This window comes from Archocentrus centrarchus, chromosome 18 (genome assembly GCF_007364275.1).
Source record: "Archocentrus centrarchus isolate MPI-CPG fArcCen1 chromosome 18, fArcCen1, whole genome shotgun sequence".
Classification (NCBI taxonomy): Eukaryota; Metazoa; Chordata; class Actinopteri; order Cichliformes; family Cichlidae; genus Archocentrus; species Archocentrus centrarchus.
In genome coordinates, this window is record NC_044363.1 from 4,528,596 (window position 1) to 4,549,991 (window position 21,396).

The 21,396-nt window shown below is 40.9% G+C and overlaps 1 protein-coding gene across 1 annotated transcript; it reads right to left on the bottom strand.

Annotated features, from left to right (window-relative positions):
* Positions 1 to 2,462: 2,462 nt before the first annotated feature.
* LOC115796971 (uncharacterized) lies at positions 2,463 to 19,890 on the bottom strand. Its single transcript, XM_030753466.1, has 7 exons — positions 19,813 to 19,890; positions 19,462 to 19,542; positions 16,135 to 16,503; positions 15,870 to 15,932; positions 4,412 to 4,492; positions 3,598 to 3,960; positions 2,463 to 3,360 (listed from the first exon to the last, which is right to left on the bottom strand). Exons 1-7 carry the CDS (start codon positions 19,823 to 19,825, stop codon positions 3,134 to 3,136), a joined length of 1,197 nt encoding a protein of 398 aa, XP_030609326.1. The 5' UTR covers positions 19,826 to 19,890; the 3' UTR covers positions 2,463 to 3,133.
* Positions 19,891 to 21,396: the final 1,506 nt, after the last annotated feature.

The window sequence follows — 21,396 nt, forward strand, 5'->3', positions numbered from 1 at the left end:
ACAGTGAGACAACAACAGCAGGAAATACAACCGCAGAGAGCACATCAGTGATAAGAAGCATCGTTTCCTTTAACTAAAGGCTGATTAACGTCTCTGTGGACTGGCTGAATCCTCTGTGTGCACCAAACTCTGTATGAATGTGTGTTTATCTCAGTGTGGCCCCGAGTGAAGCTGCATCTGACCCCGATGCTGGAGCGAGTTCAGATTTATGACCTGTTAAAACACATTACAGCAGCCCTCTGTGTGTCTTTGTAAACTTGTACTGGTTATAGTGTTACTTTGTAATGAAGCTATAAACCACTCATAGTACTTCTAAACTACATCACAGATGCAGCACTGATGTTTACAGCTACTGAAGCTCCTTTCGGTGAGTTACTGTGCTTCAGTAAAGTTGACTTTAATCTTAAATTTCCAGCTTAAATGCAGAAACACTTGAAATAAATGTGACATGACAAAACCCAAAGCAGCAAAACTCACGATGAATTTACACCATTTCAGTTTAATGAGACCACAAGTTAGAAATAATACATATTCAATCATTTCAGGCTTTGTATACAGCATGTATAATGATGCTACCTCTGACACTGAGGCTTCAAAACATGCTTTGAACTCGATACGTCAACTCCTGTGAAGCAGTGGGCTGGAGCTTGCTTCACTGCTTCATTCAGACTGAATCAGCTGACTGGTTCATTTCAAAGACGGAGCTTTGAAACTTTGGCATGAATCAATTACAAATCAATACAATTTCCATTTTTTTTTCATTATTATTATTATTTCATAGATGAATTACTCAGGCAGATAATTATTAATGTGTGATACAAAGAACAAATACATAAAATGCAGCTGGATTATCAGGTCATTTGAGGAATTGTCACAACACACATTAAGAAGTTATTATACACCTGAAAGGTGCGTCACATCTACTGGGCTTATTTGGCTGTGCAATAACCGTTGTTGTCAGTAGATGTCACCGAAGAGTACTGAATGAGACCTCGAGTAATGAACCAATTTTTGACACAATGATTCAAAAAGGTTCAAAGCTTCAAAAAGTCTCATTTTGCCATCACTAAGTGTGTACAGTGTGGAAAGTAAGTAGATTTACTTCTAAGTGCTGTACATTTCACTCCAACCAGCAGCCCTCAAACCGTTTTTGCAGCCCTCACCTCTTTAACGTTGGGTGATAGCTGCTGGTTACCTGCCCTTACTAGCTGCGAACAGCTGGTTAAGACATAGCGTATCACAGCAGATCAAAGGACTTTGATCAGCTGGCTTTTTACCATAATTTTAGGACCGTTTGTCCTATCAGAACAATTCAAACGGTTCCTGAAAGCTCAGAAATTGCACTTCACAGACCTGTAGGGTCTGTGGTAGCAGTACTTTTGAAGTACGTTGTGTCACAGCCGACACATTCGCTGTTATACGATTAAAGCGTTGAATGATTTTTAATCCAGCTTCAACAATAAAAGAATGAAGGTTAAATTTTACTCTCAGGTTAGAGCATCAGCAGTTCGCTGAAGGTGGAAGTTTAAGAACCGCTGCTCTGGCATTACAAATGAACAGTTTGTGCCAACAGAAAGCTGCTTTTGTTCTACTTTCTTTACAAACCCTGAAGATCAGCCTTCACACTGATAAACATCGTCAGTTTCCAGACTCAGCGGAAGAACAAGATGATCCCAGCTGTCAGTTACTTACAATCTGCACTTGGAGAAGACTGTTTCTGTAACGTAGCATCATTAGAACTGTTAAAGTGAAAAGCAGCTTCCTGTGGACACAGACATAATACAATCAAATTAAAGAGAGACTGAGAACAACAAGTGCAGCTTACAGTTAAAGGTCACAAAGTTAAATGTTGCTGAGTAACAGCTGTTGAATTGCTCTTAGTCTGGCTCATCCTCTGGGACCTGTTTGTCATGGGAGACCCTACAGGAGCTGAACGCTCCAGACAACACAGCTCCCAGGATCGACTGAGCTCACAAACCCCTCCACCACGATAAGGTGGCAATTCAAGGCGGGGGCCATGTGCCTTGAACCGGACATGCCAATCATATCTGAGCCAATCATATATGAGCTGGCTCAATGATTGTAGCGTGTGTCAAAAACGACTAGGGTTGCAACTACCGATTATTTTAGTAATCGAGTATTCTATCGAGTATTCCATAGATTACTTGTGTAATCTGACGAGAAATACTTTTTTCGTATTAACAGTTCATCTGCATATTTTAACTTCCGTACTGCAGTTTTTCCCTGTGTGAAACAAACTGGGTGGATGGAGCAGCTACAAAGTTCTCTTTTCTTCACTTGATCAGGTGGTTGAAGAAGGACCTCGCCGGCTCCGCCTCTTTCCGCTTGTGCAGACAGACTGCAGGTAAATCAGCTGACTGCTGCTGTTGCGTCATCAGTGTTTATGTTGAAAAATTGGGGGCTGCATGAGCGTAATCTTGTAATGCTTTATATTCACAAGGATTCTCCTAAATATTTTTCTACTGCAGGTCTATATTTAGTCACTAATCAGGGATTAAAATATCAAAAATATTTTGACATGGAAGGGGTCCTTCCGGTATCGAACAATCACTAGTGCTAATGGCGGCGCTCGCATGCAAAATGCAGTTATAGTGATCCGTTCCAGGAGCTGAAGTAGAGAAAAAAATAACAGCTGAAATTCTCAGCACAGCGAGCACAACACACAAACAAAGCAGAGAGCGGTGGAGGCGGAAAAACATGTCAGCGATCATCCACTCACTGTTAAAGTTCTCCGTCGCAGCGACGGAGAACTTTATAGAATCTGAGATTTTTTCTTTCTAACTCCTGATCCACTTCATTCCAGTAGGTGGCAGTAATGCAGCTCAAAGCTGGTTTGGTCAAACGCCATTAAACCTGCAAGAAGACGACGACGACAGAGAACTTTAATGCTGCTAATGTGGGTGAAACGAGACTCCTGCGCGCTGCAGAGCTTAAACGAAGAATCGAAGCATTTGCTTCGAGGATTTTTTTTATAAACGAATTATTCGAGGTACACGAGGAATCGTTGCAGCCCTAAAAACGACATGAAAAATAAAATCCCCAGATCAGGGGTAAATGAACGAGAAGTAGATTCTCAGAATGGGGAATGGTTTGAAACAACACAGTGCAAAAATCAGGGCAGTTCATTCAGCAGTGTTTCTTTGCATGCTTGCAAATTATGGTCACGTGAGTCCAGCTGCTGATCATCTGGAGGCTGTCGATTTCTGCATCGTCTATAGATCAAAAAACCAACAGCAACACCAAGAAGAAGGAGGAGCCCCAGAGAGACTGGCAGACCAACGATCAGACCAACAGATCCATCCTCCTTCCCTCCGTCCTGTCTGACTCCTCCTGTTGGACCTGCAGGTAGAAACAGGTGTGAGGTGTCAGCTGTCAGGTAGGTGATGAGTGAAGAACAGAACAGAATCCATTTCCTCTTCAAACTGCTGTCAGACATTATCTACTGCACTCTGATCACATCACTCAGACCAGCTGCTTTCTACAAAGTCTCATCAACAACATCTTTAGAAACAAACATCAACAACCAGGAAGCAGCTTCACCTCTGATCACAGACACACTGAACTCTGCTCACTCACCTAGAGGATCAACACTCAGAGTGATGATGCTGATGGGGTCACCACTGACATTAGCTCTCTTCTTGCGCTTTGTTCCTCTCCTGAAGACACGACACTCGTATGTTCCAGTGTCGTTAACCGTCACATCCTTCAGAACCAAAGACACGTCTCCACCCTTCATCAGTCTGTCCTGCAGATCCACCCGGTTCTTAAAAGATGGATGCTGGTCATGTCGATCTAAGTGCCCATCCCGGTACAAAAGGACATATGCTGGCTCCAGGTCAGTTCTGCTCCACTCTACAACTGCTTTGGGATCACTGTTGTTTGGAGCTCGACATGGCAGAGTGATGTTCTGTCCAGACTCAGCTGTGATGTTTTCCTGGTCTGAAAGAGGAAACAGAGCAGAGAGGTTAAAGGTCATGTTCAGCACAGCAGAGTTCAGTGTGAGGGTCTGTAAGGACCACTGAGCTCCGCTGAATCAGACCAGAGATGAACAGTATTTGGCACAAATTTCAGTGTTTCTGCCAGTGTACTAAAATCCCAGCAAGCTGCAGGGCCCACACACTCACTACAGCCATTAACATGCTAACACTGGACTGCTGTGCCCAATTTTACATATTAAAGAATTCAAATTAATTTTTGAAACAAGAGGGATCAAAAAAAAAAAAAACAGTTTGACATGCTCAGCTGACACCCAACCAAAGCGAGACTTGGAGAATAATGTGCCCATTTAAAAAGAAAAAAACAAAAACGCACAATGACATTTACTGAACAAACAAACATTTCAGTGAGGTGGGCCCACGGTTATTTCATAAATCAGAAGAATCAAACTCACCAGCTGAGGATGATGGGATGGAGATGCTGAAGATCAAAATCAACCAGAGCCAAAATTGAGACGTTGCGCCAGACATGTCAGCTGTTCACAGAGAAACACAGAGAGAGACACAAATCAATTAAGTCTGAACTAACTGGACTCAAAGTTCTCAAAGTTTTTGTTCATTTCTTGTCACCAGAAACTAGAGATCAGTAATTAACCTCTAGTCTCTGCCCGTTGCTGTACTGACATCTTAAAAGCAACACCTGGAGAAGCAACAGCTGACCGCCGCACACACAAGGTAAACATCTACACACAAAATTAGTGACAGAGCTGTCAGTAAACCAAGAATCAACCTTTAATGGAATCTGTAGATTCTTACAGCAAAAACACGTTAGATACTGAAGAGCTTCTATAAATGTGTGAATGAGACATGTAAGTGCTTTGAGTGCTCGTGTGGAGGAGAAAAGTGCGATATGAAGAGCCAGTTCATCTACCACACACATCACAGAAATGACTCTTTTGACAGCAAAGTTCATCAGTCCCAGGTCTAGTTCACCTTGGAAAGTGAGTCATGATGGGAAGAAGTGTTATTTTTTAATTTTTTAATTGACTTGCTTCTCCTGTTGAATTTCAGACCCCAATCATGCAGTCAGAGTAGGCTTATATAGGGATGAAGTTTACATGGTGGGAAGTGAAGGTTGCTATAAAAATAAAACTAGGAGGGGAAAGACTTTAGGAAACAAACAGTGAAAAGAAACAGTGTTCAGTATAACATGGTGAAGGAGGCACCAGAATCAACCGCTAGTGACGACGCTCCCTGGCCAATCAGTGACGTGCTGTTCTTCCACGTCACATTTTCGGATAGTTTCGAACCCCAGTTGAGTGAGTGCTAAAAAAGTACCTGGTACCTGATATCAGGTACTAATGGAAACACCTTCAAACTGCGCCGAGTCGAGTCACGCCGAGTGGCTTACGTATCCAGTGGCTACATCACGAGCACATGAAAAAAAAAAAAAAAACACTTCTGCTATTAAGGTCACGTGACTTACGGTACAAACCAACAGCCAGGTACTCTTGGGGGTCCGGGCGATGCCAAAGCGTACAAATGGACGCAGTACGAAGGCTGTATGTACACAAAACATGGCAGCTAAGCAAGCAAGTTGCTAAGATTGTCACTTTTTGGAAAAAAGTTGTTAGGGAGGGTCTAAAAAATTGCTAAGTTGACAACACTGCCATGCCTTCCTGCATGAGGGAGAGAGGCAGGGCAGTGTGAAGATGTGCAGAGACAAACAGGAAGAAAAATAGTGAACTGGTGGATCTGCATGTATGATTCTAACGCAGCAGAGACTATATCAATGTAAACTATATTGTCTCATCTTATATCGCGTATGAAAACATATCGATATTTCCTAAAAACTCGATATATTGCCCAGCCCTACGCCTTTAGCAGAAATAGAAGTAACAGCTGAGGGCGAAGATACTGCACCACCTGATGAAGTGGTGCCATTAGAAGAGCTGGAATGCTACATAATTCAGGGAGAGAGTGGGAAAGGTTTACAGGAGTGTGGGAAGGATTTATAAGGCCTTATAATAAATAACAAAAATCAATATAACGCCGCTACTTCGTGGATTTTCACCTATTGCGGGGGTTACCTTCCAGAGACCCCCGCGATAGGTGAGGGATCACCGTTTTGTAATTGTTATGAAGGACTGAGGGTGAAAGGTTATTAGTAATGTGGCAAAGTTAAATGCACTGCATCTACAATCTAATGTCTGTTACTGTGTCATATGCCGTGTGTGCTAGTGCAATTCCTGCTGCTTAACCATGGGATCTGTTGCTGTTCACCTGGTATTAATAACTGTGAACTTTGTAATAGTTTGTATCCCTTTGTAGTTGTTATTAGTGTGAATATTGTTAGTGGGTATATTGAAATCCTTTCTGTATCAGTTTATCTTCAGAACCACAAACCCTGGATGCCTTTGTATATCATCAATAAACCACCTATTGGACTGTACATCCTCTCGAGCATTTCTAACCGAATGCACCACAGTGACTTCTACCCAGTTCTTAACCAGCCTCCGTAACAGTAATTTTTTTTTTTTTTATTTAATCCTGGAACCTGCTGGAATATGTTTGGACATCCTCGTCTAAGTGGGTTCATTCAGGTCTCTAAAAGATTCACTGATACTGCAGCAGTCACACAGAGCACACATCCCTGTGTCGACATATACAATACACGAGTGCTGTGTTTAAAATGTTACGTTTGATTTCTAACCAGTTATCAAACAGAAGATTTATGCTTTTCTTTAAAAAATTAAGAATGCCTAATACACAGTGCTAATACAAAATTGCTTTTCTACTTAAATAATGTAAATAAGCACACCTGTAATGCTGATTTTATCCATCCATGAATAATAATTTAAAAAATATATATCTGTATGAAGTAGCCCAACTGTAAAATAAATGAACTCTATAATTATTCATTGAATTGTGAAAAAAAAAAAGTTAAATTACTGTAATGGTAACGTTAGAGCCACACTAAATATCGGCTTTCCCCTCATTTTTACATTTAGACCAGAGCCGGCCTGAGCCTTGAAGGGGCCCTAAGCGAAATTTGATTTGGGTACCCCCCTCATACCACTTCATTGTCTCCTGAGGTAACCGTTATTAATACGGAAAAGTTGAAGTTGAATATTAATTTTTTGGGATGCATCGCTGTTTCCGTCTCAGCCCATTGAAAAACTATATATTTCAATATGATACACATTGTAAAACTATGTCCATGACACAGCTGAATGCATTCCATATCCGATCTAGAGGGCATAGACTTTTTAGGAAATATGTAATTTAGGGTGTTTGACCTGCTTTTGGACATGTTGGACATGCTGTTTTCATCCAAAAGATGGAGATTTGTGCATAACTGTGCAAATGCACCTAATTACAGATTAGTAAATAAGCCATTTGTAATATATAAATAATAATTATGCAGCATACAGAATTGCCGAGCATCAATAGAATAATATGAAACACAAGTGGTCAGCAACTGGGCCCAGTACTGTAAATGTTATTACGCTGCTGTACCACAAAATGGCATGGTGGCACTCCAAGAGCACAAATGGGACATAAAAGTGAGGTTCAATAGTCTATCCATGCAACCTGACCACAGTGTGAAAACAACAAAATGCTGTCACCACAGGAACAGTGATTGAACCAGAATAAACCACCACAGCTCACAAATGCGGTTAAGTCTGAACATACATGAATAAAACCAAGATATGCAAAGCTAGCATGTCCCGTCCACTGAACCTTGTAACTACTGAACAGCCCTGACATATAAGAGTCATGATTCTGCAGTGTGGCAGGCAGGATAAGGACCCAAACACAGAACTCAGGAGAAACATGTGTGAACTCAGTAACACACAACTTTGTTTCTGGATGCACATCAGGTACAAGAAAACTAGAAAGCTCACCTGGAGCTAATAGGTCAACAACTAGGAAACTCAGGGACACTCTGAACCAGGAAACACACTACCTGAGTGAGACGATGTGACAAAGAACAGGAGGACACAAATGATACACACACAAGGTGATCAGGGAGAGAGGACACACCAGGGAGCACAGCGGAACAAGACAAGGGGAGTAAAACTGAATATGATACAAAGTAACACAGGAAGTAGACATGGAAACAAATGCTGACTTGAGGACACAGGAAAGCAGATACACAGAGGGAGTACAACACCTACACTAGAGCAACAAGACCATAACTAGACACAAGAGGAGGACTTAAATACAGCACAAGGAACAGAGACCAGAACTAAAATCCACTTAACAGGAGAGCAAACCAGAAAACACCAAACAGAACCGAGAACACAGGAAGGCTGAGAACTGAAACAGGATTAAATAGAAAGTGAATAACAGCCAAGAACAGAACTCAGAAAACTAAGAAGCCTGAGGACAGAAACAATGAAACCAACCAGGAATTAGCAGAAAAAGACAAAAATTCAAAACTGCAACAACACAATAAACTAGGAATCAAACAGTAACATTAACGATATAAACTGAAAAATGAAAGTCCTAAAATTATAAATGCTGGGTCATAAACCCACAACCGTGATGATAAGATCCAAGCAAACTAGTAACAGAGTAAGGAAGGTGACACAGGCTGAAAGGTTGTTTTTGACAGACACAGTGACATGATAAGTACCATACTTAGCCAGCTAGCGATAGCTAAGTATGTTTGGAGCTCGTTACAAACTAAACTATTGTAACTGCTCATGGAAACATACTTTGTCTTTTTTTCTTCCTCCAATATTCTCTTTTCCTTCCTTCCTGTCACATTTCTGTTTCGTAGCTTCATCCACAAATGACCCAAACTGACGGACCATCAGGTCACCTGGAGCACTGCTGATGCGCATGCGCGCCCAAACTACCTGAATTCACACTGACACACGCAGTCAGTCAGCAAGTGGCCTACTCACTAAATTACTGTTTTTATAATTGTATAAATATGAGGAGGTGTGATAGTTTTTTTCTTTTAGGACACTGGTGTGTTAAAAAAGAATAAAGTTTCATCATAAATGTGGGTGAGCTTGGGGGCCCCCTGGTGGTCAAGGGGCCCTGTGCAGCCACATATGTCGCCTATGCCTTGGGCCGGCTCTGATTTAGACGTTTACACGCACACACACACACAAGCACCCTCTCAGGGTTTACTGTGTTCATGTGTGCAGATGTCACTTATTCATGGACTTAGAAAATACAACATTTCTATTACAGGCTTTTATTTTCCATCCATCCATTTACTTCCACTTATCCAGGGTCGGGTCGTGGGGGCAGCAGCCTTCAAAGGCTATCCTGCAATTTCAAGGGACTTCTTTTGTTTGTTTGTGTGAGCACAGGGGCGCCTAATCAGCTCTATGCCTTATTGAACATATCCAATCGTGCGTCACCCCGATGCGTTGCATATAGCTCATACCCACTTTTTGCGCCACTGTTTATGGAGAACGGCTTCAACCAGTACAAGAAATATATTTTAACAGTAAGCATAAAGGAGGACTGTTTGTAGAAACAAGCAAAACGTATTCGAAAATTTTTACGCACATGTCGATTTCGGAGTATCGACAGGCGCAACAATATTGTGTATCACACACTTCCACTGTTGGTAACGAGCTGGGTTTCAGTGAGCTACTTTTTGCCCTTAATCAATACAGTTTGCGGCTCTAACGTTTTCATCCAGGCTTCCTGGAGTTTGCTTTTCGTCGTCGACACCGCGGCTGCCGTCGCCGGTGAGATTTCGCTGTGACGCTAAAACAAATTAACAAAATCACTGAACTCCTGTTCGTAACGATTGTGTCTTCTATCGACTAAAAATAGTTCAAAAGTTTAAGTTTTGACGACGTCTAAGACGGCGCTTGGTCCAAGATGGTAATGTTGCGTCATTGCGTGTTGTTTAAAGAAAAAACGACAAATTTATTTTTAAATTAACCGAGCACAGTCAGCTTAAACCTGGAGTAAAGGTTTCGGTTCACTTACTGTAGTTTTAACACGTCGAATGGAAGTTTCGATCTTACGTAGCCGCTTGTATAAACACCACCGTAAACAGTGAAAGTTGCTACAGAATGAGCGCAGCCGGCCCTGTGACCGGAGCTTACGTAGCTTCCTTGCCTTTTCCAGAAGGTTCTGGAATCTTCCAGAGCCCTATTCCAGGAAGCAGGTCCAACAAACTGCGAGTTTGAAAACATATTCTGAGCTGATCAACTCTGGGATCAATAACTCTGAGTTTCCGGTTCCAGAACAGCTGATCGGAGTTAGTTCGATCTGAGTGTGTGCACCGCGAGTAAGGAAAGAATGGAGGTTGAGATTCTTCTTCTTCTCGTTCTTTACTGGCGGTGAACAAACCAGCTTAGAGGTGCATTGCCGCCACCTACAGGACTGGAGTGTGAGACGCCAGGATTCACCGTGGTAACGGGCAAAGCGGAATCCTAATTTCACGTTTGATTTATAAAATCTAATTATTCAGCTGCAGCCTGACGGAGAAACTGCAGGAGACTCAGTCTGAGCTGTTTCTCCACATTTTTATCTTCACTTTCTGTTCCTGTGTGTTAGAGACTGAGACAGCAGCAGACCCTGGGGGCGGAGCTGACCTCGGGTCAGTTTTTATTTAATAAAAACTGTTTTTGCTGCAGTTTATGACAGTTCAGTTTTTGACCATTTAATTGTTTAAATAATCATACATTAAAAATGGAATCTATTGATGGAATAGCAACCTCACTTTATTCATTTTTAAAGGACAATTTCATGATTTCTGCCATTACTGGATAAAAATGATTAATGAGGTTTACAGGAAAACTGCTTTAATGTTTCCAGTTTAAGCATTCCTGATCTGAACTAAGATCAGCTTCACTGATAGATGATGGTTCTTTATCCCTACAAACTCAGTCTCTCTGACTCCTCCCCTCCTGCTGCACCTGAACCACCTGTCTGACAGTCCCATTCATTTCCTCATTCACTAAGTCTCTGCAAAGCGATCAGAGGAGCGAATTCATCTGCAGACGTTTGTTTCTACAAGCACTGAAATCCCAGTTAGGCGTTAAGTTTGTTATTTTTGTAACATGAAGCTTTTACAGTCGTTCACTCGTCAACAGGCTGTAAGGATGGAGACAGCGATGATGTCATTGATTTATAATGAGGCAGAGTTTTTATTGTGCTTCAGTAAAATTGAGCCTAATCCTAAATTTCCAGCTTAAAAGTAGAAACATTTAAAAAAAATCATGACATGAATTTAATCTCAAAGCAACAACAACACAGATGGTTTTACACCATTTCAGTTTAATGAAACCACAAGTTAGAAATAATACATATTCAACCATTTCAGGCTTTGTATACAGTGTGGAAAGAAACTAAGTACATTTGTGCTGTACATTCCACTCAATCAGCTGTCCTCAAACCTTTTCTGCAGGTCTCACTTAAGGAGCTGAATGATTTTTAATTCATGCTCAACAATAAAAGGATGGAGGTTAAATTTTACGCTCAGGTCAGAGCATCAGTAGATCAGTGTTTGATTCGATGAAAGTGGCAGTGGCGGTTTCTGATATGGGCGACATGGGCAGCCGCCCAGGGCGGCATTTCATCTAGGGCGGCATGACCGCCCCCCTTCCCCCAATGCATTGCGATCGCCGCAGCAGCGCCTACCGCACTACTCCACTTGTGGGGTAATGGGCGCCCTCTGCCTGCTGTGTATTGCATGTAGCTTTCTGCAATGGTCAGACAGGTTGTAACAGAAAGAAAGAGGCAGGCGGGGATTCTCTGTCTCGCTGTCACTGCTTCACTAGATCGTCACACACACACAGCGCTGCCCCGCCCCCTTCTCCTCTCAGCCTGGGGTGCGAGTCAAGTGAAGCAGTGATGGCGTGAGAGTGAGACAGTCAGCCGGGTTCATTCATTCATGCCTGTACAGTTTTGGCCTGGTTACAGCCAACAGTAACTGCTGAATTATAAATAAAGGCAACTCACCCAAAGCTCTGTATATTTACCTCCGCCAAGGAGGTTATGTTTTCGGTTGCGTTGTTTGTCTGTCTGTTTGTCAGCAGAATTACTCCAAAAGTTATGAACGGATGTCACTGAAATTTTGTGGAGCGGTTGGAAATGACAAGAGGAAGAAGTGATTAAATTTTGGTGGCGATCCAAATCACGATCTGGATCCAGGAATTTTTTTTAAGGATTCTTCAGTATTGCGGGATACAGGCAGAGCCTTCCCCTTTAAGAGACACCACCCACTTTTCTCTGCCCCGTGTGTGTGTATGCGGGCTAGCGTGGGAGACGAGCGCGAGGGAAAAAGTGTGTTCGGTGGTGGTGGAAAAAGGAATAAAAGTTCTGTTGCTAAAATCCTTCGACTTGCTGCATTTCTCCGCCTTGCTAAAGGTGCCCCACATGGATGAGCAAGTTAGTTACCAGCCACGAGCCAAGCGAAGTAGAGACCAGAGGTCTCCCTACTACGGTAAGGAGCCGCGATCTGGTCGAGGTAACACACTATTGCTGGATAGGGGGTTATTGTTGTCTGGGAAAGATGAAAGATTATTTCAAAGTATTTAGATACACGTATTACAGCGTCAGTGACCCTATGGCCTTGGCGGAGGTTTGCGCTCTGAGTGCTTCTAGTTAAATATATATCACACCTGGTGCTATTAACATGAGTTTCAATGGAGGTTTTGTTGTGTTGGGCTGGCAACTGTCAGTCAGATCTGACAACCCTGTGGATGGGTGGTGGTTATAACCTATTCAGCTTCAGTGCAAATTACGGCAGATGGAAAGGAAAAGGTCAAAGCCATCAGGTGTGCAGTTTAGGAAAAAGAGAAAAGAAGAACAGGAGAAATAAGCAAAGATGAAGGTAAGCAGAAGCTGTGTAATATTTCAGTTTCTTCCATGTTATTTTCAAATAAAATTTAAAAGAAATTCTGAGTGTGCCTGTGATGGTGGGGAGACCTTCAGTTAAAAGCTGTCTGTCAGACCATGTCAGAAAGCTACATGCACCACACAGCAGGTGCTCATTACCCCCCAAAGAGGAGTAGTGCGGTAGACGCTGCTGCGCGATTGCTATGGGGGGTTGGGGTGGGGGTGGGAGGGCGCCGGCAGGGATGCTCGCCCAGGGCGCCAAACAGGCTAGGACCGCCACTGGAAAGTGGAAGTTTGAGATCTAATGCACTACAAACAGGTGGAGTTACAAATTTGCGCCAGCAGAAAGCTGATTGTGTTCTATTTTATTTACAAACTCTGATTACAAACAAAATCAGCCTTCACATAGATAAAAATCCTCAGACCATTTTTGTCCTGGTTTCCAGACTCAACAGCGGAGGAGGACAAGCTGATCCCAGCTATCAGTTACTTACAATATGCCTTTGAAGAAGAATGCTTATATAACATAGCATGACAAACAGAAGAGCTATTAAAGTAATGTATTTCCTTGAAAATTTGATTGATAAAAACAAAAACCACATGGGCTATAAATTGCTAACTCAACCCAGTTATATATGAATTGCTTATACCAAAATGTGGCCCACTTGCCACTGGGACACAAACTTCAATACAAGAGCAGTAAATTTAGGTCAGACTAATGAATAATATCACAAACTAACCACCTCCTATTACTAGATTTAACTAATTTTTTCTATTAATAAGTGCATTTATATAAATATAAGTATACATACTAACTCAATTTTTGTTATGACTGTTGCTCACCTGCAGTACCTTGGTGGGCCATGACCCACACTTTGGGAATCACTGGTCTGTATAATAAGTATTCATGATAAACATGACAAATGTATTTACATTTGTCATGTTTACAGCATATTGTGTTAACAGCACATTGTGTTTACACTTATTGTGTTTGCAGCGTATTGTATTTACACTTTATCAGCCGATTTCCCAGTCATGGATTAAGCATGGTCCTAGACTAAAAGGGAAAAGTCAATGAAGACCACAGTAGGAAAAAGTATTTAGCCCAGGATTAATAATCCCTGTGCAGGAAACTGGGCAATTGTGATTACACATACTGTGTTTGCAGCTCATTGTGTCTACACTTATTATGTATACAGCGCATTGTGCTTACACTTGTTATGTATGTAGCGCAGTGTGCTTACATTTGTTTGATTTTCTGTTACATGGCACTGAACAGGAGTGGCCCTCCAATCTCATTGTACATCCTGTATAATGACAATAAAGGCATTCTATTCTATTCTATTCTATTCTATTCTATGTATGTAGCGCAGTGTGCTTACACTTATGTATGTAGCAGAGTGTGCAGAGTGTGCTTACATTTGTTATGTATGTAGCAGAGTGTGCTTACATTTGTTATGTATGTAGCGCAGTGTGCTTACATTTGTTATGTATGTAGCGCAGTGTGCTTACACTTATGTATGTAGCAGAGTGTGCAGAGTGTGCTTACATTTGTTATGTATGTAGCGCAGTGTGCTTACATTTGTTATGTATGTAGCGCAGTGTGCTTACACTTGTTATGTATGTAGCGCAGTGTGCTTACACTTATGTATGTAGCGCAGTGTGCTTACACTTATGTATGTAGCGCAGTGTGCTTACACTTATGTATGTAGCAGAGTGTGCTTACATTTGTTATGTATGTAGCAGTGTGCTTACATTTGTTATGTATGTAGCGCAGTGTGCTTACATTTGTTATGTATGTAGCGCAGTGTGCTTACATTTGTTATGTATGTAGCAGAGTGTGCTTACATTTGTTATGTATGTAGCAGAGTGTGCTTACATTTGTTATGTATGTAGCAGAGTGTGCTTACATTTGTTATGTATGTAGCGCAGTGTGCTTACACTTATGTATGTAGCGCAGTGTGCTTACACTTATGTATGTAGCGCAGTGTGCTTACACTTATGTATGTAGCGCAGTGTGCTTACATTTGTTATGTATGTAGCACAGTGTGCTTACACTTATGTATGTAGCACAGTGTGCTTACACTTATGTATGTAGCGCAGTGTGCTTACATTTGTTATGTATGTAGCGCAGTGTGCTTACATTTGTGTATGTAGCACAGTGTGCTTACACTTATGTATGTAGCAGAGTGTGCTTACACTTATGTATGTAGCGCAGTGTGCTTACATTTGTTATGTATGTAGCAGAGTGTGCTTACACTTATGTATGTAGCAGAGTGTGCTTACACTTACGTATGTAGCAGAGTGTGCTTACACTTACGTATGTAGCAGAGTGTGCTTACACTTACGTATGTAGCGGAGTGTGCTTACATTTGTTATGTATGTAGCGCAGTGTGCTTACACTTATGTATGTAGCAGAGTGTGCTTACACTTACGTATGTAGCGCAGTGTGCTTACATTTGTTATGTATGTAGCACAGTGTGCTTACACTTATGTATGTAGCAGAGTGTGCTTACACTTATGTATGTAGCGCAGTGTGCTTACATTTGTTATGTATGTAGCAGAGTGTGCTTACATTTGTTATGTATGTAGCAGAGTGTGCTTACACTTATGTATGTAGCAGAGTGTGCTTACATTTGTTATGTATGTAGCACAGTGTGCTTACGCTTGTTACACGTATTGTGTTTACAGCCTATTGGGTTTACACTTCCGTGTACACTTATTGAGTTTACACTGCTTTGTGCGTAGACTCATTCACGTCATAGTGTGTAAGCTTGTCTAACGGTTGTACCATGCACTGCATAACACATAAAAACTATAAAGTCAGAATTTTCTCTTTATATTTCTGTAGTTTTTCATCCAGCTGCAAACTGCGGTCAAGTGAGTTGACAAGACTGTTAACCCACAAGGATTTTGTTTTTTCTCTCTTATTAGAAAGAGACTCGCAGTCCAGCTGTGAATTGGTCTGAGATGGTTCAGTCCACTGCTGTTGAGCAGGAGGCTGGTATTGACCTTGACTCTGTTTATATTTTCTGTAGATCAGAAAAACAACAAGGGCAGAAACAACAACACCAAAAACTGACAGACCAACTTTCAGTCCAACAGATCCAAACCAATCCACTGTCAGTCCAACACGTGCTCCAAGTCGACCTGCAGGTAAGAAACAGGTGTGAGAAAAAAGAACAGAATCCATTTCCTCTTCAAACTGCTGTCAGACATTATCTACTGCACTCTGATCACATCACTCAGACCAGCTGCTTTCTACAAAGTCTCATCAACAACATCTTTAGAAACAACAACCAGGAAGCAGCTTCACCTCTGATCACAGACACACTGAACTCTGCTCACTCACCTGGAGGAGGACCAACACTAAGGTTGAAGGTGCAGATGGGATCACCATCCAGATTAGCTCTCTTCCTGCGGTTTGTGTCGTGTTGTCCCTGAACAACACGACACTCGTATATTCCAGCGTCATTAATCGTCACGTCCTTCAGAACCAAAGACACGTCTCCATCCTTCATCTCTCTGTCCTGCAGATCCACCCGGTTCTTAAAAGATGGATGCTGGTGTGTTGGATCAGACTGCTCATCCCGGTACATGAGGACATATTCTCGCTCCATGTCAAGTCTGCTCCACTCTAGACCGTTGATGGTTTTAACATTTAAGGCTTGACATGGCAGAGTGACTTTCTCACCAGGCACAGCCGTCTTACTCATCTTGTCTGAACAAAAGAAAACAGAGGGATGGAAATGTTAAAGTAAATGCTGACTTGTACTGTACCACAACCAGTGTGGTGATCTACAGTCAAAAATCCCTGAGCTTTGCTACAACAGACCAGTGAGTGTGCATGTGGCATACTCATGATCACACAATTTTATTTTAAATACATTTCAGATCTAAATGAGATGTATTTCCTTCAATTCTCTGGTGATGTACCCGAAGCTCAATACCCTGCAAACCCCACGTACAGTACCACCCACAACTTTACCAAATGGCTATTGCGCCTGTTTTTAGAAACACAAAAACTACGAAGAGGTTTCAAAAAAGAAATAAAGACCCTGGTAAATGTCACATGTTACAGTTTGACATGTTCAGCTGACATCATCCACAAAAGTTTTTATATGCAGGAAAACCCCGTCTGTTGTACCCTGCGGTTCAAAGACCAAATAGCAACACAGAAGAGGTTTTGGCCTGTCTTCCACAGAAAAATCATCAGGACTGATCTGACATTTTTTTGTCAATCTAATTTAAATTACTTTCTAAAGTGTAAAATACAATCAAAAATCAATATGGCCAGAAAATACAAGAAAAATGCACAGATCTGTTATTCATGTAACACACAGTCACTGTTTTTACTGATCAGACAACAGTGTCCACATCAATGTGATCCCAAGAGTCCTCCACCTGGGGCAGCAACTTGTCCCTAAGCTGGAGAAGGCACTCCACCCTTTGCTGGCTGAGGACCATGGCCTCAAACTAAGAAGTGCTCATTGTAATGCAAACCACATTTCACTTGGCCTGCTGGTAATAATCAGTTCTATATATTTTATATATACAGCACATCCATATAAATGTTTAACCCTCTACCTCGTTCATATTGTGCTTTATAAGTGTTGTTTTATATAATTTTCTAAATGATTTAAATTAGTACATATCTTCGATTCCTCTTCTAAATTGGTCCACAAATTCCCTCCACAGACTGCTCTGCGCATGATTCTCATTGTTGTCCTTACTTAATATTTTTTTTTAATTGAGCTCTTTCCTCAGTTCATAACCCCCGTCTCTGTCTGTGAACATTTTTTTGAATTTTTCCTGGTAACATTGTTTCTTGCTTTGTACAGTATTTGACCAGTTTTAACTTTTGCCAGATGCATAAATTTCAACATGTTTGACCTAAAAAATAAAGCGCTTGTATGCTCCAGATATCCAACGTTATTTTCTATCCTTATTGCTCTTTTTATTAATGTGCATAGTGGCTGTGGAGTGCTTTTGTGTGGGTTACCGTGTATTTCCACACAATAATTCAAATAACACCACTGAACAGTATAAAATATGCAGTGATTTCTGGGTCAGAACATGCTTTGTTTTTCCTAACACGGCGATGCTCTTTGCTATTTTTGCTTTAACATGCTGAACATGAGGCTTCCAGCAGGTTTTGTTATCCTACACCCAGAAATTTGTCCTCATACACCCTTTCTTTACAGACATTATCTACCATCACGTGTGCTTGATCAGTTAGGTGTTGTTTTCCAAACCACATAATTTTTGTTTTACTCAAATTTAATGACAGTTTGTTAATATCACACCAACGTTTCAAGTTATTCATTTCTGTTGAGGTTATTTCTAAAAGCTGATGTAAACTGTCACCTGAACAAACGATAACAGCAAATAGTACAAATTTCAGTATGTTGGAGACTTTACATGTGTCATTTATGTATAATATGAATAGTTTTGGACCTAGTACTGACCCCTGAGGAACTCCACAGTTCATATCCATGCAGGCTGATTTGTATTCACTTATTTCTACAAATTGCTGCCTGTTTCTTAAAAATGCTCTGCACCCAATTCAGTCCAACCCCTCTGACACCAAAGTTTTCCAATTTGTTGAATAGTATGTTGTGGTCAAGGGTGTCAAAAGAATTTTTTAAGTCTGCTGCTATAGAATTAGAGGTTTTTTCAATTAAGTCTATTAATGCCAAAGATGTTGATCTGTCTTTTCTGAATCTATATTACCCGTCAGTGACCAATTTGTGTTTTTCAGTGACATCATCTGATCATTATCTGTCTGTAATGACGTTTTCTAATATCTTGGAAAAGTGACAGAGCAGAGAAACAGGTCTGTAATTTGTAAAATAGTGTCTGATTTATATGAAGTTTTTACTTTTGCTATTTTCATTTGCTTTGGAAATGTACCAGTTTGGAAAGACAAGTTACAGATATGTAATAGTGGTTTTTCAATTTTTCCAATAGTTCTTTTTACTTCTGTCATATCAACATCATTCCAGTCAGCTGATTCTATGCTTACAGTTTCTATGATTTCTTTTCCTTCTACTGTGCTAAGATAGAAAGAATGCGGCTCATTTGTTCTACTGCGCCATCAAGTGGATAACAAATGTAAAACAGTGATTATATGTGGTAATGATCACACCGTGGCTTTGGTGTGTGAATCTTTGAATAGAATAAATCATGTTTGTGATACATAAATTCTGAACTTATTGTGTGTCTTTGTGATACAATGGTGGGGTCAGACGGGAAAATGGGTTGTGATATGAATGTGATAGTGTTTGCTTAGCTATTACTTAAGATGTGCACATAGTAATAACTTTATTAAGAGAGATCAGCTTAAAAATGTCCTCAGACAAGGCAAACAAACGCGCCAAATACACATTTGCGTTTCCCTCCCCCACATATTTCAACTCTCATGCCAACCTGCGAACCATTTCCTGAATCAGTACAAGCAAGAAAGACATCACCAGCATGACGTAAAATACCAGATAAGATCAGCATAACTTTAAGGAAGTATATATATCACAGTTTTTTCTACCAAAACGAGACTTAGAGAATAATGCGTCTGTGTAAACACACGCACGCTGACATTTACGGAACAAGCTTGAACATATTTCAGTGAGGTGGGCCCACGGTTATTTCAGAAATCAGGAAAAAAAAAAGTCGAACTCACCAGCCGAGGAGGACGACAAGATAACGATGCCAAAGAAAATCAACCGGAGCCAACGTGAAGAGGTTGCGTCAGACATGTCAGCTGTTGGGGAAAAAAATTAATGAAATCGATCGAGTCCAATCAGTTCAAACTTTAAGTACAAATAACCAAAGTTTTCGTTAATCTCTTGTCACCAGAGACAAGAGATTAGTCGATTAACCTCTAGTTTCTGCCTGTCACCGTCATTTTAAAAGCAACACCTGGAGAAGCAACAGCTCACACGCACGAGATAAACATCCACACGCAAAATTAGTGAGAGTTTCTCACCGACAGTAAAGTCACATTAAAGCTGTCAGTAAACCAAGAACCAACCTTTAATCGACATTAAATGAAATCCGTAGACTTTCACAGAGAGAGAGCAATGCGTTGCTTCGGCGGAGAGCGACGGGGCTCAGGTGTACCTGTGAAGAACACGTGATTTCCTGGAAGTGTAGGTGGGACCAAACGCTCCTACAGTAGAACACAAAGTTTTTTGTTTTGTTTTTTAAACTAGCAGATTTTCAGTGGATTTTTCAGTCTGAAGTATTTTTCATATTTTTATGAAAACCAAATTTACATTTCATAAACTGATCAGGCTGCAGACTGCACGCAGTACTCCAATCAGAGCACGTTTTTGCAACACCTGACTTGAATTGTGCCAATGAGCATAAAAATAAGAGATCACCTAGACCAATAAAGTAAAAACAGATTATTATGTATGTGACAGACAGGAGGTCTGGCTTAAATCTTAAATTAATTTCTATTCAGTATTGAGTAAAGGAACATACACAGTCTTGAATAATCAGGCACCATCTTATCTCAAAGACCTCATAGTACCATATCACCCCAACAGAGCACTTCGCTCTCAGACTGCTGGCTTACTTGTGGTTCCTCGGATACTTAAGAGTAGAATGGGAGGCAGAGCCTTCAGCTTTCAGGCCCCTCTTCTGTGGAACCAGCTTCCAGCTTGGATTCAGGAGACAGACACCCTCTCTATTTTTAAGATTAGGCTTAAAACTTTCCTTTATGATAAAGCTTATAGTTAGGGCTGAATCAGGTGACCCTGAACCATCCCTTAGTTATGCTGCTATAGGCCTAGTCTGCTGGGGGGTTCACATAATGCACTGAGTGTTTTTTTTACTTTGTTTATACTCCACTCTGCACTCTCCGTGGTATAATTTGCAAACACACAGCTTAAAGCAGATAACCTGTAAGCTGGAGAGGGAATGGCGTCTCACTAAATTAGAAGATGCTCATTTAGCCTGGAAAAAGAGTTTGTTGCTCTATAAAAAAAGCCCTCCGTAAAGCTAGGACATCTTACTACTCATCATTAATTGTAGAAAATAAGAACAACCTCAGGTTTGTTTTCAGCACTGTAGCCAGGCTGACAAAGAGTCAGAGCTCTGTAGAGCCGAGTATTCCTTTCACTTTAACTAGTAGTGACTTCATGGATTTCTTTACAAATACAATTTTAGACATTAGAGAAAAAATTATTCATAACCATCTCAAAGATTATTCTTCATGTTTGGCTGCTTTCAGCACTGCTGGTATTTGTTTAGACACTTTGGCTCCAGTTGATCTTTCAGAGTTAACTTCAATAGTTACTTCCTCCAAACCAGCAACATGTTTGTTAGATCCCATTCCTACTAGACTGTTCAAGATCATATTTAAGATGCTTCAATCTGTTATTGTGCTTCAGTAAAGTGGAGTCTAATCTTAAATGTTCAGCTGTGTTTCTGCTGTTCAATAAATGTAGAAACACTTCAAATAAATGTGACATGACTTTAATATCAAAGCAGAAACACTCAGAAGATTTTACATCATTTCAGTTTAATGAAACCACAAGCTAGAAATACATATTTAATTATTTCAGGCTGTGTTGACAGTGTGGAAAGTAACTAAGTACACTCTTTATCC